The sequence below is a fragment of the Spinacia oleracea genome, chromosome 1 (assembly GCF_020520425.1).
Source record: "Spinacia oleracea cultivar Varoflay chromosome 1, BTI_SOV_V1, whole genome shotgun sequence".
Lineage (NCBI taxonomy): Eukaryota > Viridiplantae > Streptophyta > Magnoliopsida > Caryophyllales > Amaranthaceae > Spinacia > Spinacia oleracea.
In genome coordinates this window covers 41,780,008-41,798,565 of record NC_079487.1, presented here as the reverse complement: position 1 = coordinate 41,798,565, position 18,558 = coordinate 41,780,008, and the positions used below count along the sequence as shown (strand labels likewise).

The 18,558-nt window shown below is 36.9% G+C and overlaps 1 protein-coding gene across 8 annotated transcripts; it reads right to left on the bottom strand.

The window, feature by feature from the left end:
• Positions 1-648: 648 nt before the first annotated feature.
• On the bottom strand, positions 649-18,284 carry LOC110790403 (uncharacterized). Of its 8 annotated transcripts, XR_002533784.2 has the most exons (6): positions 17,959-18,280; positions 17,792-17,857; positions 16,461-16,523; positions 2,479-2,568; positions 1,370-1,677; positions 650-1,117 (listed from the first exon to the last, which is right to left on the bottom strand). XR_002533784.2 is itself a non-coding variant. In XM_021995183.2 (4 exons), the coding sequence occupies exons 2-4, from the start codon at positions 17,841-17,843 to the stop codon at positions 4,953-4,955; spliced, it is 375 nt and encodes a 124-aa protein (XP_021850875.1). In that variant the 5' UTR covers positions 17,844-17,877; positions 17,959-18,284; the 3' UTR covers positions 4,427-4,952. The 8 variants fall into 8 exon arrangements, 2 of the variants coding, with proteins under 2 accessions (XP_021850875.1, XP_021850873.1); XR_002533785.2 differs by lacking the exon at positions 2,479-2,568 and having other exon boundaries at positions 649-1,117; XR_002533782.2 differs by lacking the exons at positions 650-1,117; positions 1,370-1,677; positions 2,479-2,568 and adding exons at positions 4,427-4,755; positions 4,844-5,212 and having other exon boundaries at positions 17,959-18,279.
• Between the last annotated feature and the right edge of the window lie 274 nt (positions 18,285-18,558).

The following is an 18,558-nucleotide window of genomic DNA, read 5'->3' as shown; positions in this document are numbered from 1 at the left end:
TGTGGTTTCCATTATTGAAAGAGACATGAAAAGTATTTCACAAATTCTTATTTACAATGGGTGTACAATAAATATTGTACACCGGAGTAAAAGTTAACTCAAAATGCTTAAAAGTTAAGCTTATATATGTAAAAGTTATCTATTTTTAAGTGATTAATTTTTTCATTTTAATAAAACTTATTTCTTCAAAATCACTTATAATGTATAAAATTAATCATTTAATCATTTCTATCAACTTTCTTTTTTACTAATATAAAAGCTAATTAAAACTAGGTTAAAGTTACGAAAAAACGGGTAAAAGTTATCTTGGTGTACAATAAATTTATTGTACACCTTGTGCGCGCAAGACCTTTTGAAAGTATTTACTATATAAATTTATATACACTAACATGATAATGGAACATTAATACTACTACTTGTAGTAAATTATATCATAACCAACCTCCCGATATTCACTTTACGGCTTAAGTAAAATATATACCAGCCTAATAGCGAGTCTTAATTATAATACGCTTTCCATATATAGCTGTTATTTTTTAAGATAATTAGTGTGTTGTTCGGACGATGTTTGGAGTTATTATTTTTAGGGAGTAGAAATGTGCTAATTAGTTTGTGATTAAGCAACGATTAATAATAATAACTAATTTTTGGGTTCGGGTGATGCTCCGGGTTACGATATTAATAACATTCACATTTATTTAGATTTTTTTTGCAATGATAACATGAAACATGTCATATTTTAGAGGTAAAGCTTTATTGTTTAAACTCAAGGTCAGGGGTTCAAACCTTACACAAACCTTAAACTCAAGGTCAGGGAGCTTAAAATGAGAAGTGATCTTGTGCGTTGTCTGTCATCCGATCTAACTGAGGTAAAATCTGCATAGCGCGTTTAGTAATGGCAAAATCGTAAATATTGCAAATATTTTATTTTCCCAAATTTGCTCCCGTTTCTCAGTTTCTCTCTCCTCCTATTTAAATCTCAGTAGCTCCATTTCTCTCTCCTTCATTTTCGTTCTCCTTCGGTTCTCTCTCTTCACCGCTACCGTCTCCACACCTGCTGCAACCACCGCGCCGCCACCATCTCCAAACTTCCATCATCTATGCGTCGTCTCCTCTTCTGCAATATGTGAGTGATTTTTTGCTCATTTCTCTAAATGGTGGTTTTATGCAATTGATGAGTGATTCCTAATGTTCTATAGTAATTTTCAGCTTCGATTTTGATGTTTGCATCCGGAAAATACTGCAACACTCAATTATTCATTTGAATCTGGAATAATGGAGCTTAAAATTGAAGGTAATCGTTGCTAATTTAGTCCAAATAGTTTTCTAGGTTTTCAATTTTCGTCATGTTGTTGTATCAAAAACTAACCTGATGTTCCTAAAACAATTGACCAGAACTCTGTGTCTGCGCAGGCGCCATTGGATCGAGTTGCTTGCAAGGACTGCTGTGATAAAATAAGTTTCTTTATTTCTTCATTGTCTTCAATTAACTTCAGGAACCCGGCTTCTATTTCACGAAAGTTGTTCAAAGACCTTTCCCTCTGTTCGTTAGTATAGGCAATGGCTTCCTCCACGATGCTCAATTCCAATTTCTTGTTTCCAATCTCCTTCATGATCTGATCTCTGCTTAAAAACTCTTGCTCCTCAGCAAAAACACGGAAATGCAAGTCCACATTCCTGAACAAATATCCAGTATTCCAGTCATTTCAGTTTATATTAAGCACAAGCTTTACTGATTTCCTCAGTATTTAGGGGTGTAAATGAGCCGAGCCGAGCCGAGCTTTACCCTGTTCATGTTCATGTTCATTTAACTTATGCGAGCTCGAGCCCGAGCCCGAGCTTTTAACCGAGCTCAAAAATTTGTTCAAGCTCGGTTCGTTTAAAATATTTTGTGTTCGCGAACTGTTCGTGAACGGCTCATTTATTAATCGAGCCGAGTTTATAAACGAGCTTTCTTAAACGAGCTTTAGAGTATAACCACTTGAAAATCTAACAAATTATAATTATATCTAATAATAAAGATTAAAGTATACATTACTTTATTTGATAAACAAACTAATAATTTAGAAAGAGTCAAAGAGCAATAATTTAGCAATTAAAATTTTATTTCAAAATATTTTTATTCTATTATAGATTCCAAAAGTCAAAAACATGATTTTTATTTATATTTGAAAAATGTATATATGGTAAAATATGATACATAACATAACTATACGAACTTGTTCACGAACATAAATGAACGAGTTGTTCATGAACATAAATGAACAAGTTGTTCATGAACTTAAATGAACGAGCATACATATGTTCATGTTCAAGCTCGTTTATTAAGCGAGCTTCAAAAGTTGTTCAAGCTCGGCTCGTTTAGTAAATGAACGAACATGAACGAGTTTTAAACGAGCCCGAGCCCGAGTAGTTTATTGACCGGCTCGGCTCATTTACACCCCTATCAGTATTTAAGGGAGAGTGAAGGAGTCATACATAGATCCTAACGAGATTCTGCCCTTTCTGCGCATGATGCCTCCATCTAGAGATATTGTAGCATTCGTTATACAGAACCCACGACAGATTCTGCATTTTGGGAAGTGGGTTTAAATTTTGTATGGAAATTAAGCAAAGGAAAAAATAATGAGAAACAAGGAGAATTGGGAAAGTTTATTTTACAAGATTAACCTACGTGGGATTCGAACCCACATCTTTTGTGCATTTGCACAAAGCTCTAACTATTGAGCTAGTAGGCTAGCTCTTCTCCAATAGGATAAATAAAAGTAAAGAAAAACAAAAACAATTATGCCTTAGGGGAGTACAAAGAAACCTCTTACGAGATGTTACCCCTGCCAACTGCTTATTGTAATTAGAAGTGTCTGGCAGCCACCGACAATCATCATCTTCAAGCTAAATACAGACATTATAGTTACAGAAGGGAAAGTAGGCCCTGTCAAGACTGCTAGCAGCAGCCAAAAAAAGCACAAAAGCTGCCTAACATTCAATCACTAGCAGTTGTTCATCCATGTTCTAAAAAGTTGAACTAAGGTATGGTATCCTTCCATTCAATTTCAACACTTCGTTAAAAAACTCTATGGAAGATAAAGTGACCTAAAAGCTTTACAACGAAAAAGAGATACAAGGAGAAATTCAAAGAAAAAAAGAGAGGGGGAGAAAAGCTTGATGATATGGAAGACAGGCAGGACACTGAATATCGTAAATGGAAGTTCAAAATTGTGTTTGAGGGAAATACAAAAGATATCGAACCTCTTATGTACATGTTGCAGAGGTCCTTGAATTTAGTGCACTAATTAACTCTTAGAGTACCTTCAAGTTCAACTGGAACCAGTGAATGCATAATGTCGACAATCAATGGACGATTTTTAGAATATAAAAATAAACTTCAGAACATAAGAACAAATATTTAGAACACATAAACTAAATATTTAGAACTTGAACTCAAAAAGGATAATTCTAAAACATGAACTTAAAAATCAACAGACTCATGCTCTATAAAATCCTTGCATATGTCCTAAAACTTAAGGTTTTAGTTGTAAAACTTAAATCATGTGTTCTAAAACTTATGCCATACGTTCTAAATCTTAAGCCCTATGTTCTAAAAATATAACCGTGTGTTCTAAAATTCTAAAGTGTTAACATTTAGCTAAAGCTTAATGGATATTGCTCTTAAACAGTCTGTTGGTTTACAGCAATGTCATCATGCTGACCAATCACTAAACGAATGAAGTACAACAATGCAGCCATACATCAGCAATGTAGGCATACATCAGCACAATAACAAACTCAGTAATGCACTGCATTCCTAGTCAGCATTCTAGAAGCATCTCTAACTGAATTCAGTTAGAGATCAAGAGGTTGTTATAAGGCCTTAGCTCTTTATTTATGATTGTTAGCTGCTAAAATGATTTGAGGTGTACAAATCAAGCATTGTGATTGGCTTAAACACATCACTGAATGTGTTAGCCCAAGCTGTATATATATGCACCATGTTCATTGTATTTCAGTTGATCAATCAATAATACAACTCTATTCTTTAGTTTCTCTCTCTCTCAATCTTTTCTCTCAAACTGAATTCATCCTAGAAGGAGAATTCTGAGCTTGATCTGTAGATCCTGCTGAAAATCAGAGCTTGATCTGTAGATCCTGCTCAAAATCAGAGCTTGATCTGTAGATCCTGCTCAAAATTCTTCCGCAAATTCTTTTTGTTTCACTAATTTTTGATCAAGCTCACAAGCTGTTTTGATTCAGTTTGTTGAAACAGCTGATTTTGTTTGATCAAATAGCTGAGTTGATCAAAGCAGTTCGATTCTGATTAGATCAAATTCTTGAAAATTCACTCAAGAACCTTCAACTTCAAATATGCCTGATCAAGTAGATCCTTCACTGAATCCAAATTCTGCTTATTACCTAAGCAACAATGATCTTAATGCATCCAAGCTGGTCAATATTATTTTTGATTGAAAATGTTTTAATGATTGGAAGCGATCTATGATGATAGCACTTTCAGCAAGAAATAAATTGTGTTTTGTTGATGGAAGCCTCACTCAGCCTGCTTCAAATTCTACTAACTTCAGAATATGGAACAGATGCAATGATTTGGTGATATCTTGGATTTTGGCATCACTGGAACCTTCTATTGCAAGAGGTGTGCTGTATCTAAAAACAGCTAGAGAGATATGGTTGGATTTAGGGGAAAGATTTTGTCAGTCATCAGGACCTCAGCTCTTCTCTGTGCAACAGAAACTTTGTGATCTGAATCAAGAAGATGGTGAACAAATTTCAGGTTTCTTCACTAAGATTAAACTGTTATGGGACCAGCTTGATGGTCTGGATCCATTACCATCTTGTGTTTGCACTGGTTGCAGCTGCACTTTAACACAAAAACTTCTGAAATCTCAAGAAGATCAAAGGCTGATTCAGTTTCTAATGAAGCTGAATGAAAAATATGATCACTCCAAAAGCACAATTCTCATGATGACATCCTTGCCAACAATATCAAAAGCATATGGACTTCTTCTGCAAGAAGAACAACAGAAAGAAGTAAATAGTAATCGAAACCATGGTATAGAATCCACAATTTTTGCTGCTAGGAAGTTTACTGACAATAAAGCATACAAGCCACAATATATTTCTTCTTTTGGCTCACAGAATGTAAGTGGAGGGAATTCAGCAAGGGAATTCAGCAAGAAACCAGTTTGTTCTGTGAACACTGCAAAATGAAGAACCATACAGTTGATAAGTGCTGGAAATTACATGGTTATCCCAAGGATTTCAAAGGAAAGGGAAAGAGAGTTGCAGCAGCTGCTCATTTAGAGGAATATGCTGAAAAGGAGGCTGCAGGGAGTGCAGATCAAGGTACTGTCCGTGCAACATTTACACAGGAGCAATATGATCAACTCATGACTTTCCTCACTAATCAGAAGGCTGCCAGTCAAACTGAGCATCATGGTTCTAATTCACTTGGCTTGGCAACCAGCACTCATCTGAAAGGTACATTTTGTCTTTTGTCTAACTTTAAAACTAAGTGGATTTAGACAGTGGGGCAAGTGATCACATGTGCTCAGACTTGACCATGTTTAGCACTATTGAATCAGTAAATGACAAATTTCACACTATCACCATTCCTGATGGCACAGAACTTACAGTAACACATAAAGGTGAAGTTGATCTAGGCACAATTACTCTAAAAGGTGTTCTGCATGTTCCAGGGTTTCAATTCAATTTGATTTCAGTGTCCAAGCTGTGTTGTGATGATCAGTGTTCAGTATCATTTACAAATAATGAATGTTTTGCACAGGACCTTTCCAAGAACAAGCATACTCTGCCTGGTAGATTGGACAAAGGCCTATACAATTTCAATGAGGATCTGTTAAAGTCTGACAGCAGTTCTATCTCTACTAATCATGCTTTCTCAAGTGTTTATGAAGTGGAAGAAGCAAAGCTATGGCATCTTAGGCTTGGACATATGTCATTTGGAAAAATAAAGAACATCAAAGGAGTTGATGTCAAAGGTTGTTTAGCTGAGTGTTTTTGTCAGATATGCCCCTTAGCTAAACAAACTAGATTTCCCTTTTCTGTAAGTAGTATCAAAATAGTTCAACCTTTTGAGCTGTTACACATAGATGTGTGGGGTCCCTATTCTGTATATGATACTACTAGATGTAATCAATTCCTTACTATTGTGGATGACTACACTAGGATGACTTGGACTCATCTAATGAGAAATAAGACTGATTCTGTGAAAATAATGCATGACTTCTTTGTTTATGTTGAAAATCAATATAGCTTTACAGTTAAACAGATAAGATCTGATAATGCACTTAATCTTACTGAAGGAGATATGAAAGCATTGTTTCTAAGTAAAGGCATTCTGCATCAGAAAAGTTGTAGCTATACTCCACAACAGAATGGTGTTGTTGAGAGGAAACACAAACACCTATTAGAAACTGCAAGAGCTCTCTCTTTTCAGTCCAAATTGCCTGATAAATATTGGAGTGATTGTGTCCTTACTGCCACCTATTTGATCAATAGGATGCCACTGAGAAGTATCAATTTCACTACTCCTTATGAAAGGCTGTTTAACAAGCCACCTGATCTGTCTCACTTGAGAGTTTTTGGTTGCCTTTGTTTCATTAGCACCCCTACTATTCACGGATCAAAATTTGATCCTAGAGCAACCCCATGTGTTTTGCTTGGTTATCCCCCACGTCAAAAGGCTTACAAAGTTCTCAATCTAGCCACAAAGAAGTTTGTCATCACCAGGGATGTTTTTCATGAACACCATTTCCCATTTCATTTCTCAACCACTCCTGACCAAGTTTATTCTAATCAATTTATTCTACCTGTTGTTACTCCTTACACTTCAGAATTATACTCCACAAATATTCCTCAACCTCACCTAGACACTCATGAACCATATACTCACACAGACAACATCTCTCCTACTGAAAGCACATCTAATCCACCTTTTACTTCTACACAAGACACATTATCTCCTGTTTCATCACCAAGCCATTTTTCCCCATCAGACAACCCACCACCAGCACCAAGAAAATCCAGTAGACCCACAAAGATTCCTTCTCATTTGAAGGATTTTGTCTGTCAAAGACCTACAAAGCATTGGTGCAACTTGGTAGCTTATGAAAGTTTACCAGTGCATCACAAACTATTGATCACTGCTCATATGGAACTTGTTGAACCAACCACTTACTCTGAAGCTGCTAAAGACTCTCAATGGATTGAAGCTATGGATAAGGAGATAACAGCTCTACAAAACAATAATACTTGGGATTTTGTTTTGTTACCTAAAGGTAAGAAGGCAATTGGTTGCAAGTGGGTGTACAGGATCAAGAAGAATGCTGATGGATCAGTGGAGAGATATAAGGCTCGATTAGTTGCTAAGGGCTTTACTCCAAAGTATGGGATAGATTATCATGAAACCTTCTCTCCTCTAGTAAAAATGTCAACTATGAGGTGTTTAATTAGTCTTGCTGCTAGCAGAAACTGAAAGTTGTTTCAATTGGACATAAACAATGCCTTTCTTCATGGTACACTTGATGAAGAAGTGTACATGAAGGTGCCTGAAGGTGTCACGGCTCCTACTGGTTTTGTTTGTAAACTCAAGAAATCATTATATGGCCTCAAGCAAACATCAAGACAGTGGTTTGCTAGACTCCACCAAGAACTCAAGTCTCAAGGGTTCAATCAATCAAAAAATGACTACTCATTGTTCATCAAGAAAACATCAACTGATCTCACTGTGGTTGCAGTATATGTTGATGATATTATCATCACTGGTTCTAATGAATCTGTTATCAGTGATCTCAAGAATCATCTCCATCTCACTTTCAGCATCAAAGACCTTGGTGTCCTTAATTTCTTCCTTGGCATTGAAATCAGCCACACCAATGAAGGTTACATTCTAACACAAAAGAAGTATACTAAAGAACTTCTTCAAGATTGTGAGTTGGACATATCTAAACCTGCTATCACCCCTTTTCCACTTAACCTAAAACTTTCAACTGAAGGAGAAGATTATCACAATGCTGAACTCTATAGATGCTATGTGGGGAAACTGAATTTTCTAACACATACAAGACCTGACATCTCTTTTGTTGTTCAATCCCTCAATCAGTTTATGCATTCTCCTAAACTCCAACATGTTGAGGCCCTTACTCATACTCTTCGATACATTAGCAACACTGCAGGACAAGGAATCTTATTAAGAGCAACTGATAAGCTTACTCTACAAGCCTTTTCTGACTCAGATTTAGCTGCTAGTCCCACTACAAGAAGATCTGTCACAGGGTATGTTCTTCTACTAGGCAATTCACCTATCAGTTGGAAGTCCAAGAAGCAATCTACAATTTCTAAGAGATCTTCTGAAGCTGAGTATAGAGCAATGTCTCAAGCTGCTGGAGAAGTTACTTGGATAATCAGACTGCTTGAAGAACTTGGTGTCACTAATTTAAAGCCTGTTGAACTACATTGTGATAACCAATCAGCCATACACATTGCTGCCAACCCAATCTTTCATGAAAGGACAAAACACATTGAAGTGGATTGTCATTTCACTAGAGATAAGGTCTTAGATGGGTTACTTCAGTTAAGCTATCTTCCCACTCAGAATCAACTTGCTGATATTTTTACCAAAATACTTCCTGGTGCTCAACACAGGTCTTTATCCAGCAAACTTGGCATGGTCAATGTGTTTCCTATGCCTAGTTTGAGGGGGGGTGTTGGTTTACAGCAATGTCATCATGCTGACCAATCACTAAACGAATGAAGTACAACAATGCAGCCATACATCAGCAATGTAGGCATACATCAGCAATGTAGGCATACATCAGCACAATAACAAACTCAGTAATGCACTGCATTCCTAGTCAGCATTCTAGAAGCATCTCTAACTGAATTCAGTTAGAGATCAAGAGGTTGTTATAAGGCCTTAGCTCTTTATTTATGATTGTTAGCTGCTGTAATGATTTGAGGTGTACAAATCAAGCATTGTGATTGGCTTAAACACATCACTGAATGTGTTAGCCCAAGCTGTATATATATGCACCATGTTCATTGTATTTCAGTTGATCAATCAATAATACAACTCTATTCTTTAGTTTCTCTCTCACTCAATCTTTTCTCTCAAACTGAATTCATCCTAGAAGGAGAATTCTGACACAGTCCATGATTTCTTTTCATAGCTATAGGTGCCGTCTCAAATTCAGAATAATGCAAAGCAAAAAAAAAGGCACACTCTAGTGAATTGCAAGTACATTCAGGTCATGAGACTAGTCCCAACAATTAGCTGAGCACTTGAACATAGATAACAAAATATTAAAACACCAATACATACATAACCAGCAAATTTCTGAGATCAACAGAATAAAAAACAGAGAATTTTTTCTAGTTAAATGATGAAGTTTTAGGCTTTCAGAATACTATGAACATTGCTGCACATATGTTGCATTATCTGAAAATTAAAAGACAATGAAAGAAGCAAGTAAAACACCATCTCATATGGGTATGTCAAGCAGTGAAGAAGCACGAGGAAAGCAATTATTTTGTTTAGCTGCAACTTGTTTCACCATGTGTAAATCAAACCAAAGAACTAATTTACATTTTAAATTAAGAACCCACAAGGATCAAGCCAAAGAAAACATAATGTTATTTATCAGGAAGGTATAAGAAACAATAAGAGTATCCACTCAAACCCAAGAGCCATATATAACACTTTGTGGTGAAAATTATAATTGAATCCAACCCAAGAAGACATTGCTTCTTCACTCTCACCTTCCAACAAACCTCAACTCTCAAGACCTTCGAATAAATTTCTTTGAATCCCTCCAAGGCTCCAAATCCAAACAACAAAAGAGCTCAGCAATAAACAAATTTTAAGATGTAACCTTGCCAAGATTTTTAAGCAACCTAGGCTGGCTAACACTTATAAGTTATATTGATGTTGACAGCAGCATATTTTAAATTAAAATAGAATCTTAAGGCTAATAATTTTGTTTAAAACTAATTAAATTAAATTAGAACACCATGTTATATAATTTAGAACATCAAGTTATATATTTAGAACATACAAATTACAAGAAATTAATTTCAATTCAATTACAGAAATTCTCCAAAAAATAATTACTACAAGTTAATTACGAATGTCCACAGGAAACTTCATAATCAGATCATACTGATAATAGAACATAATTTAAAAAATTTGAAACCGAGGTTGATCCAAAGGTTGGTTCGTATACAGGCCAACATTATCTCAAAAAGCTTGCCCAACATTGTGCGTAGATTAATACTATAGTTGTGGATATATAAAGCACACCCTAGGACAGCAAAACAATTATCGTTAAAAAAAGCCTGCGTTTGGGAGGTTTCGAAGAGGCGACCTCTTCGACACCATGGGAAGACCTCGCAAACAAGCAAGCAAATCCAGCAATGGCGCGAAGCAGAAGGATAATGTGATAGTGACGAAACCAGTAACACGAGCACAACAACCTAGTTCTCCATTGGAGGACGTTGATGAGATTTCTGAAAGCCCGAAAACAAACCCAGACATTGAAACCCTCTTGGCGGAACAAATTCTCTCCCCTTCAACTGCACTGAAGGATTTGCAGAGACAATCTCAGGTTCGAACGGAGTTTAATGCTTGGATCAATGGTTTAAGTGCGGGTAAGACGCTGTCTACGCATTTTCAATCAGGGCGAGAGTTAGGAAACTCGGAAAACAGAGTAACTGATGATCAATTAGTTGCAGATGAAGTTCCGATTAACAATGCGGTAAGTCCGATTAAAACAATGATGATTCAGATTGAAGAGGAGGATATTGAGGATGAGATTGCGTTTTGGCAATCCTCGATCATTTGCTACATTTTAGGGGCAAACCCACCCCAAAATGTGATGGCAGGATTTGTGAATCGAGTTTGGGGGAAATTTGGGATTGATAAAGTCTCATTGGTGGGGAAGGGGGTATTCCTGATTCGGTTTACCACTATGGAAAATTGCCACAAAGTTCTGAGTGGACCTGCTCAGTTCTTTGATTCAAAACCAGTCATAGTTAAGCCATGGACAGCTGATTCCAATTTCACCAAAGATCCTGTGAAGTTGGTCCCAATATGGATCAAATTACATGGGTTAGAGGTTAAATACTGGGGGAAAAGAGTTTGAAGAAGATTACAGGGTTAGTGGGCACAGTGATCAAAGTGGATCAAGCCACACAACACAGGGATAAACTGTTGTTTGCAAAAGTTCTGGTGGAGGTTAGGATTGATCAGGAGTTTCCTGAACTGATACAGTTTCTGGATGAGAAGGGTGTGATCATTGATCAAAGAGTGGAGTATGACTGGCTGCCTATTTCTTGCTCAATCTGTAAGGGAATGGGGCACACCATGGAGAAGTGCCATAAGAGGGTCAACAAATGGAAGAAGATATGGGCACCTAAAAGGGTACAACCCACCAACACAGTTACAGTGGTCCAACCAAAGATGCAGGAACCAGATGCTGATGGGTTTGTTCTTGCCACAAGATTTAATAAACACAGAAGCAGTCAACTGAAACCAATCCAAACTGGTAACTCTTTCTTGGCTTTAGATGATGATGATGATATTAGGGTAGAAGATGATATGGAGAGTCCATTGGGTCAGGGGGTGACATCCCCTTCTCCCAATGGATAGCATTCTGTGTTGGAATGTTAGAGGGCTGAATAGGAAGGATAAGCAAAATGAAGTGAGAAGGTTTATTGCCTCTCATAATGTCAAACTTTTCAGCCTTCTTGAAACTAGGGTGAAAGCCCCTAGAATGGGGGATTTGTACTTGAATGTTTGCCCCAATTGGTGTTTTTCTACTAATCTTTGTTGCCATAAAAATGGTAGAATAGTTATTGCTTGGGACCCTGATTCTTTCACTGTGGATATAAAACTCATTGACACTCAGTTTATGCATTGTTATGTCACTCCTAGAGGAGCTGATGTTGGATTTTGGTGCACTTTTGTGTATGGTCTCCATGAGAGGGCCACCAGGGAGCCTTTGTGGCATTCCCTTAAAATAATTGCAGACTCATGTTCTGATGCTTGGATAGTGATGGGGGATTTCAACTCCATGATGGATCTAGATGATAGGATAGGATCCATAGTTAGACTTTCTGAAGTGCAGCCAATGAGGAACTGTATGCTCCATTGTAAGCTAACTGAAGTAAAAACAGTAGGGAGACTCTATACTTGGAACAACAAGCAAGATGGAGAGGATAGAGCTTTCTCTAGGATTGATAGGGTGTTGGCTAACTCAGAGTGGAATGATTTGTTTGATACTGCTGAGGCAAACTTCATGCCAGAAGGTCATTATGATCATAGTCCCATGCTTCTCAATTGCTATCAAAGAGCACCTCAAAAAAGACCCTTTCGTTTTTTCAATATGTGGACCACTTCCCCTAGGTTCAACACCATTGTTGAGGAGAACTGGAAAAAGTATGTGTATGGGTGTCCCATGTATAGGGTGATGCAGAAACTGAAGTGGATAAAAATGGACCTAAAAGTTTTGAATCAAGAGGGTTACAACAATGTTGAAGCTGAACAGATCAAAAGACACAAAGCCTTGCTTGAAGTGCAGAATCTTCTTCATTCTACTCCTGGTGATCAGGGGCTAGCTTCAAGGGAGAAAGTAGCATCAGATGAGTATAGAAGAGCTAGAGAGAACTACCTTTCTTACCTGCAGCAAACAGCAAAAGTGCAATGGCTTCAGAATGGTGATGAAAACACAAAAGCTTTCCACCAAAGTATTAGACAAAGGAGAAAACAAAACAGAATTTATGCCATTCATAATGGGGAAGGAAAATGGGTTCAAACTGATACAGAAGTTCAAATGGCTTTTGTGCAGTTTTACAAAAATCTTTTCTGTACCACTATGGAGAATAAAGCACCATTACTTGATGCAGTCATGGATATGGGACCTAGACTGAATGACACTCACAGAGGAAGATTAGTTTGTTCTGTTACAGTGGAGGACATTAAGAGGGTGTTAGATGCAATCCCTAGTTCTAAAGCTCCTGGGATGGATGGCTTTAACAGCCATTTCTTCAGAACTACTTGGGATACCATCAAAGGGGATATCCACAGTGCAATCAAAGATTTTTTTGAAACAGAAAAAATTCTAAAAGAAGTGAACATCACTTCTATCACTCTGGTGCCTAAGGTGAAAGTGCCCTCTTCAGTGGGGGATTTTAGACCCATAGCCTGCTGTTCTGTCATTTACAAGTGTATCTCTAAGCTTATGTGTGAGAAACTCAATTCAGTTCTTCCAGATATTATCTCCCACAACCAAGGAGCATTTGTAGCTGGGAGATCTATCCTTCACAATGTGCTTGTTTGTCAAGACATAGTGAAGATGTACAGAAATAGCCAGAAAGTACCTTGTAGCATGATGAAACTTGATTTACAAAAGGCCTATGATACAGTGGAATGGAGCTTCTTAAAGGAAGCTATGGTCAATTTGGGTTTCCCCTCCCATTTCACCAAGCTTGTTATGACCTGTCTCACCACCACTCAATACTCAATATTGATCAATGGGGTGCCCACTGAGTTAATTCAGCCAACTAGAGGTCTGAGACAAGGGGACCCTCTCTCCCCTCTTCTGTTCACTCTCTGTATGGAAGCAATTGGTCAACACCCTCAATTCAGATTTCACTCTAGATGCAAACTGCTAGCTTTGAATCATATGTGCTTTGCTGATGACCTCTTAATGTTCTGTAAGGGGGACCCCAAAGTGGTGAACATTATGTTGGAAGGTTTCAACTTGTTCTCTGACACCACAGGGCTTAAGGTTAATGCTCACAAGTCCTCCATCTATTGCTGTGGTATAAATCAGGAGGATATGAACACTATTGGGCACCTTTCTGGTTTCAGATTTGGGTCTCTCCCTTTCAAGTATTTAGGTGTCCCAATCAGTACTGGTAAGCTGAAAAGTAGTGACTGTGAAGCTTTGGTTGAAAAGATGACTCTCAGAATAAAAGTTTGGAGCTCTAGAAACATCTCTTTTGCTGGAAGAATTCAACTCATAAACTCAGTGCTCATGAGCATCTGTGTTTATTGGGCTCAAATGTTTGTTTTCCCCAAAGCTGTCTTGAGGAAAATAAATGCTGTTTGCAGATCTTATTTGTGGCATGGTTCTTATGATGATTGCAGGCCTGGTTCTGTAGCTTGGGACAAACTTTGTTGGCCTAAAATACAGGGAGGGTTGGGTTTTAGGAATCTTCTTCTTTGGAACAGGGCTGCTATTGGAAAATTGGCATGGGCTGTGGCTCAAAAACAGGATAACTTATGGGTAAGATGGATCCATGCAGTTTATGTGAAGAGAAAGAACTGGTCTGATTTCACCCCCACTTCTACAGCAAGCTGGGTGGTGAAGTATATCTGTCATGTCAAAAAATGGTGCAATGACAAATTCAGTGAGCAATGGCTTTTTGATACTGCCTATACCATCAGAGGTATGTACACCAGAATGATTGAGGGGGGTATGAAGGTCCAATGGTCTCATTATATTTGGAACAGGTTAACTGTCCCAAAACACAGGTTCATCCTGTGGTTAGCTATCCAAGGCAAACTGAAAACAAAGGATAGACTGCATCAATATGGAATAGGAACTGATGATTTGTGTTCCATCTGTGGTAGAGAAACTGAGTCAAGCATTCATCTGTTCTTTGATTGCTGTTTTAGTGATGACTGTAAGAAGGCTGTGCTCACTTGGGTTGGCATTCCTGGTGGGGATCTAGGCCTGTTCCCCCTTCTCAGAAAGGCTGAAAGATACACTAAGGGTGATTTTAGAAGGAAAGTAATGTACACAGTGATTGCTGGTCTTGTGTACCATGTTTGGAAGGCTAGGAATGAAAGTGTGTGGCTGTTGAAGACCCCCACTGTGAATCAAGTGGTCAAGAATGTGCAGACTGATGTTAGAGGCAGAATTCAGAACATCATGGGTAGGAAAGTGAGTTCCAGAGATAGGGATTGGTTTTCTTCACTCTAGTTTGGGTGTTGTTTAGGCTTTTTAGCTAAGTGTTCTTAGCTTCTGTTTTCTTAGTGTAGCTGTTGGGCTGTCACTTTGAGTTGTAAATTGGTGGTTGGTAATTAATAAAATCTGTTACTTGCTCGCCAAAAAAAAAAAGCACACCCTAGGTATTTCTTGCACTGATAACAAGTTGATTGCATCTCCTAACTCTCACATACTCCCAATCACGGGTAAATAAATATGCAAAAAACCGTAGCAAATATTCTAAAATCAACTTTAGCTATATGTTCTAAACAACTTATGTCATATGCTTAGTTTAAAAAGGCTCAAGGCGCACTAAGGCGCACAAGGGCCATGGAGCCTAGGCGCAAGGCGCAAGGCTCAGGCGCGCGCCTTTTGGATACAAGGCGCACATAATTTTCTAATAAACCTTAAAATTCGGTATAGAAAAAAATTAACACAATTTACACTCAAAACAACATATTTCTATTGGAGTGCCATATTTTCTTGCCGGTTCATAAGCATTGCGTGATCGGGTCGATGGAGTGCCACAATTAGAACTTTCCATGGTAATTACAAGCTGGAAATATGAAAATTAACTCATTTTATGCTACTTCCACTACCCAAAAAGCTAAGGTTGTAGAGATATGACCGTTGATAGGTCACATGGGGTGTGTTTATATCATTAAAAAAGAAAAAAATGTAAATAAAAGATCAACGTCATCCTACTACGCCTGAAGACTGAAGGCGCACAAAGCGCTGCGCCTTGCGCCTTACCTAAGGCGCACAAAGGCGCACGAAGGCGCACGCTTGGTTGACATCAGTGAGCCTGGAGAGCTCAAGGCGGCTGAGCCTAGGTGAGCCTTGCGCCTAGGCGCGCCTTAGGGCGCGCTTTTTTAAACTAAGGTCATATGTTCTAAAATCTATGGCGTAATTTCTAAACCTTAAACTTTGTGTTCTCCAAAAATTACTTACATTTTGAAAATCTTCACATAAACTTTTTAAATCAGATGCATACTGAAGAATACAACATAATTAAAAAAAATAGAACATCAAATCAAACAATTAGAACACCAAATCAAACAATTAGAACATCAATCAAACTTAAAATTAGGAGGATCTACAAATGTTCAACTCAACAAGCTCATGTTCTAAAAAACCATAGCAAATATTCTAAAACTTAAGCTACATGTTCTAAAACTTGTCAATACTTACGAATTGGTAGGAGGATCTTCTTCAGTAGGAGTATTTGCTCGAATAACTTGGAAGTTGGAATCATCACATTGTGTATCAATTCTTTTTTAAAAATAGCTTGTGTTCTAAATAGTGCTTTTTATATTCTAAATAGTGCTTCTTATGTTCTAAATAGAACTTTTGGCTAAAAAAGTGATTTAGCGAAAAGTAAGGCAACTAAAAGGCACACTAGATTTTTTTTTCATGAAAACACGAAGCACATACCTGTTCTAATGAAGAGAAATGAAGCATAAGAGCCAAAAATTATTGTATAAGCAAGCTGGGTACCTGAAATCCAGTAACAATCAGATAAAAGTAAGTTCATGGAGGTAGCAAGTTACCAAATGGAAAATAGGCAAAATTTGAGACAAAACTATTATATGGTTCCAAGCCAGACAGTCAGATTCAGAGTGATTACATACTAAAATTCTTATCGTAAATAGAAGATTATGTCATTAACCACTTCACCAAAGAACAATTCCTAATTAATAATAACATAGTGTAATACATAGAGCCATTTACAATACCAGTCAACACAATCTAATTAATTAAATAGAAGAAAATCATTAAAAGCAACAAACAAACGGTACAATATATCAAGCATATCAATAATCAGTAGAGGACAAGGAGTCCTAACCCTCCTAGATCTTCCAGAGGACATCAAACGTAAAATATCTTGATTTTGTTAAGGATGTTGTCAGCTTTCGTAAAATAAACCAAAAAGTATATCTATATGGATTTCGGTATAAAGCTTATTCTAGAACATTTATGTTCTAAAAATTGAAACTTAATGTTCTAAAAAGGGAACCTTCATGTTCTAAAGAGTTGAGATGATGAAATATTACCCAATTTTATAGAAGATGTCAGCTAAGAATACTTTTGCCAGTTAACTCCATGAAAGATTAACAATAAGCTTTTCTATAGAACACATAATTCAAGCAATGAACTCTAACAACATAATGGTATCCAAAAAGCACCAACCTGATTGATATTCTGGCTTAAACATTTACTACAATAACAATAGCTGAGACTTGTGATCAATGCCATTAAAAATGAATGTTCCAGTCATTGGAGTAATTAACAACTTAGGACATAGGGCTTAAGATTTAGAACATATAGCATAAGTTTTAGAGCATATTATCATCACTTTTAGAACACATGATTCAACATCACAGTTTATAGGTAGATCCATTATAATACCGAAAAACATTCAGAAATGAAGCAGAACAAATAAAAAATATCTCCATACATTAATTACAAAGTTAACAGAAAAAAAAAATTAAATTAAATTTGATTGAATTTTCAAGCAGATGTTACGCATATAATATACTAAGTAGAACAAAAAAAAAATTAAAAAAAACTGAACATTTCATCTTACTATTAGAACATGAATATGGACTTAATAATAAGGATAGTAAACTCCAAAATTGTTTTAATTAATTATGAATTTGCTTGAATAGGATGCAAATCATCAGATTCATTAAAAAGTTGAAATTAAAAAATTAAGTAAAAATTTACAGCTAAAAATATCTAATGTAATTCGAATTCGCACTAACCTCTTCGTGATAAGTTACTTTGAGAGATTTTGCTACTTCTGCCTCGGTCCATTCGAAAATGAAAATCTGAGATTTTTAAAGTCGAACTACTTGAATTGAAACAAATAATCAAAAATTAACTACTAAAAAGGGCTAAGATAATTCGAAATTCACAAATTACTACTAACCTCCTTTGTTTGTAAGTTATTTCTGTAGATTTCGCAACTTCAATTCGTCACTTCGGCCCATTTGGAAATTGAAAATTCAGATATCTAGGGTTTTACTTCACGAATTTGTTTGGAGTTTTTTGATCGTCGAATGTTACTGTTTTTATTTGAATCAATATGAAGATTTGTCGATTCCGGTGAGGCAATGAGAAAAACGGAAGAAAACTGGGCAGAATTTGGGCAAAATTAGGAGAGAAAGATGGAGATTTTAGGAGTGAGAAAATGGTGCATGAACTTTGTTTGAGGAGAGAGAGAAAATGGTTTCTGATTTTTTTTCTTTTTTGTTCCAACAAGTTTGAGTTATTTACCGTTTTGCCATTAGTGCAGTAGACAAGCAACTAATCGTGGCCGCAAATACGATGGTGCAGGGGTGTGTAGGGTGCTTTTGGTGCACTGGTATCCAAACGACACGCGTCACATATAAAACGCGGATATCTTGTTGAATTCGGAGAAGAAAAGAACAAACGTTATTTTTTTGGTAAAAAAAAAAAAAAAGAACAAACGTTATTCTTTTGTTAAAAAAAAAAAGAACAATGACTGCTCTGTCCCCTTTTTTGTCGT

What these genes read in the sequence shown, in the direction of transcription:
- LOC110790403 (XM_021995183.2), bottom strand. Translation starts at nt 17,843, where the DNA reads ATGGACCGAGGCAGAAGTAGCAAAATCTCTCAAAGTAACTTATCACGA. An exon ending in AAGTAACTTATCACGAAGAG is followed by an intron (nt 16,524 to 17,791) that starts GTTAGTGCGAAT and finishes ACTGGATTTCAG; the next exon opens with GTACCCAGCTTGCTTATACA. An exon ending in ATTTCTCTTCATTAGAACAG is followed by an intron (nt 5,213 to 16,460) that starts GTATGTGCTTCG and finishes TTCATTTTGCAG; the next exon opens with TGTTCACAGAACAAACTGGT.